At 36.5% G+C, this 2,340-nt stretch overlaps 1 protein-coding gene across 2 annotated transcripts; it reads right to left on the minus strand.

Moving 5' to 3' along the window:
- Positions 1 to 613: 613 nt before the first annotated feature.
- On the minus strand, positions 614 to 1,747 carry LOC102782664 (olfactory receptor 1500-like). Of its 2 annotated transcripts, XM_087846850.1 has the most exons (3): positions 834 to 1,747; position 763; positions 614 to 682 (listed from the first exon to the last, which is right to left on the minus strand). In XM_087846850.1, exons 1-3 carry the CDS (start codon positions 1,745 to 1,747, stop codon positions 614 to 616), a joined length of 984 nt encoding a protein of 327 aa, XP_087702976.1. The 2 variants fall into 2 exon arrangements, with proteins under 2 accessions (XP_087702976.1, XP_035767634.2); XM_035911741.2 differs by lacking the exons at positions 614 to 682; position 763 and having other exon boundaries at positions 776 to 1,747.
- Between the last annotated feature and the right edge of the window lie 593 nt (positions 1,748 to 2,340).

Consider the following 2,340-nt stretch of genomic DNA (forward strand, 5'->3'; position numbering starts at 1 on the left):
ATCTAGGATCGACCTGTTTTGACTTACTTTGCACGGCAACCAATCAAATGTTAGAAAAGCTGCATGGGCAGCGTTAACCCCGTCCCCTGAGTTTGATGGGTGAGGCTGACAGATAAAATTAATTCAAGATGAGAGCCAGGCGCCAGAACTGCCAAAATGAAATAAATAAATATATCATTAAATAATGAATTAAATGTGTCAATAATTAATTGAAATGTGAAATACATAAATAATTAATTAAATGTGTCAATAATTAATTAATTTCATGTGTCATAAGTATTTATTTAATTAATTAATTCCAATTTTAATTAATTATTGCCACATTTAATTCATTATTTAATGGTGTATTTAATTAATTCATTATGGCAGTCCTGGCGTTCCATAAATAACGTGGCGCACAGTGTGACATCAAAAAAGGCGCACACCTTTGATGCTGCGTTTTCTCTGTTTTCCTCGTCCACACGTAAATGCAAAAACTGAGTTTTCGAAAATATCCACCCTGGCAGGCGTTTTTAAAATCTCCGTTTCAGTGACCGAAAACATGTGGATGAAAGGTGCAAATGCATAGAAAAATCTCTGTTTTCAAAAATACCCGGGTACATGTGGACATAGCCTAAATCCTTATCAGTATTTTTGCTGCAATTCTAAACTGCGCTGTAGTTTGCAAGAACTTCTTTAATGACTCTTTGATCTCCTGTGTCTGAAGAACAGAAAGACTAAATCTTTTACATCAGATGACAGAGGGCACTGCAGACATTCAACTCTAAATCCTTTTTTAATATTTTGTGGCAATTTTGGATGTAACTTGAGTTTTCAGCAACTTGTTTAATGACTCTTTGATCTCCTGTGTCTGAAGAACATAGATAATCGGGTTTAACATGGGAGGCAATACAGTAGTAATAGAAAGGCTTATGATTCTAGCATTTGGATGTATTACATTCCCAAAGATATACACAAATGTAACAGGAAGGAAATAAATTGCCACTAATGAAAGGTGACCTGTGCAGGTTTTGAAAGCTTTCACTCTTTCCCTAAATGTAGAAATCTTTGACAAAGAATAACCAATACAGCAGTAACTTCCCACGATAAATGCAAGTGGAAACCCAAGAATTATAACTGGTGCCAAACGACCAATTGCAAGATTGGGGGTAATGTCATTGCAGCCAAGACGATAAATAGGACCATGATCACAGAAATAGCTCTGAATAACAACAGACTTACAAAAAGAAAGTCTTGTGAGAAGGCCAACTGCAATGAGTATAAGAGTTATGGCAAGAAGCCAGAAAAAAGCAATCAAAGATAAAATGAGCTTGTGGCTCACTCTCATTTGATAGTGCAGAGGGTACATGATAGCCATGACTCTGTCAAAGGACAATACAACCAGATTAAAAGCTTGCATCGCATAAAATGTAAAGCTGAAAAACATGAAAGCCAAGCAGTCATTGTAGGAAATATAATAATGGTTAAACAGAAAAATGTCAACAACCTTTGGCATCAAAGCAGAGCTACTTAACAGGTCTGTAAATGCAAGGTTAAAAACAGCAATATATTTAGGACTTCTCAACGTATGATCCAATGTTATTACAATCATCACTAATGTGTTTCCCACCACTGCAAGAATGTAAATAAAACACAGAAAGACAAAATAATATCTAATATTAGGTATGCCAATAAAACCACTTATTATAAAATATGCAGGTCGCATAAAGGTGATGTTGTTCTCATCAGCTGAGTTAATCAATGCCATGTAAAGAGCTTCTGTTAATCTTCTATAATTCTGTGTGTTTTATCGTTTGTGTAGGCTGCCTCTAGTTTGTGAAGCCTAGCTGCAAATAGAAGCAGAGCAACACTGTGCTCTGATACTTATAGCAGTTCTCTTTTCCCTTGTGTCAGCTGTAAGCAGGCCTGAGTTCACAAATGTTTTTATCGGCCCATTTGAAAAAAATTAAATAAGTCTGCCTCTTCTCTTCTTGATAGCTACATGCCAGTCTCATAATTCATATTTACTGCTACTTGCTAAGGTTTTAGAAAAGGTTGTGGCCATGCAGCAGCAATAAAGGAATCTTGATCATTTTCAGTCTGGCTTTGCAGACTTCATTTTACAAAAACAACCATTTGCAGAATCCAGCGACATCTTCTTTTCAAATTCATGTAGGTAAATAATGGCATTTGCTGACGTTGGACCTAAAATCTACCTTTAATACTGTTGACCATCATATTGTTTGACTGACTGAACTAGTGTGTCAGTTTGTCTGGATCTGCTTTATACAAAAAGATGGTGTGGTCACGTCCAGACTGACCGCTCCTGTCAGGGTTCCTGGGTCGGTGACCCAGTGTTTT

Source organism: Neolamprologus brichardi, chromosome 10 (genome assembly GCF_056152115.1).
Source record: "Neolamprologus brichardi isolate AB-2024 chromosome 10, ASM5615211v1, whole genome shotgun sequence".
NCBI lineage: Eukaryota > Metazoa > Chordata > Actinopteri > Cichliformes > Cichlidae > Neolamprologus > Neolamprologus brichardi.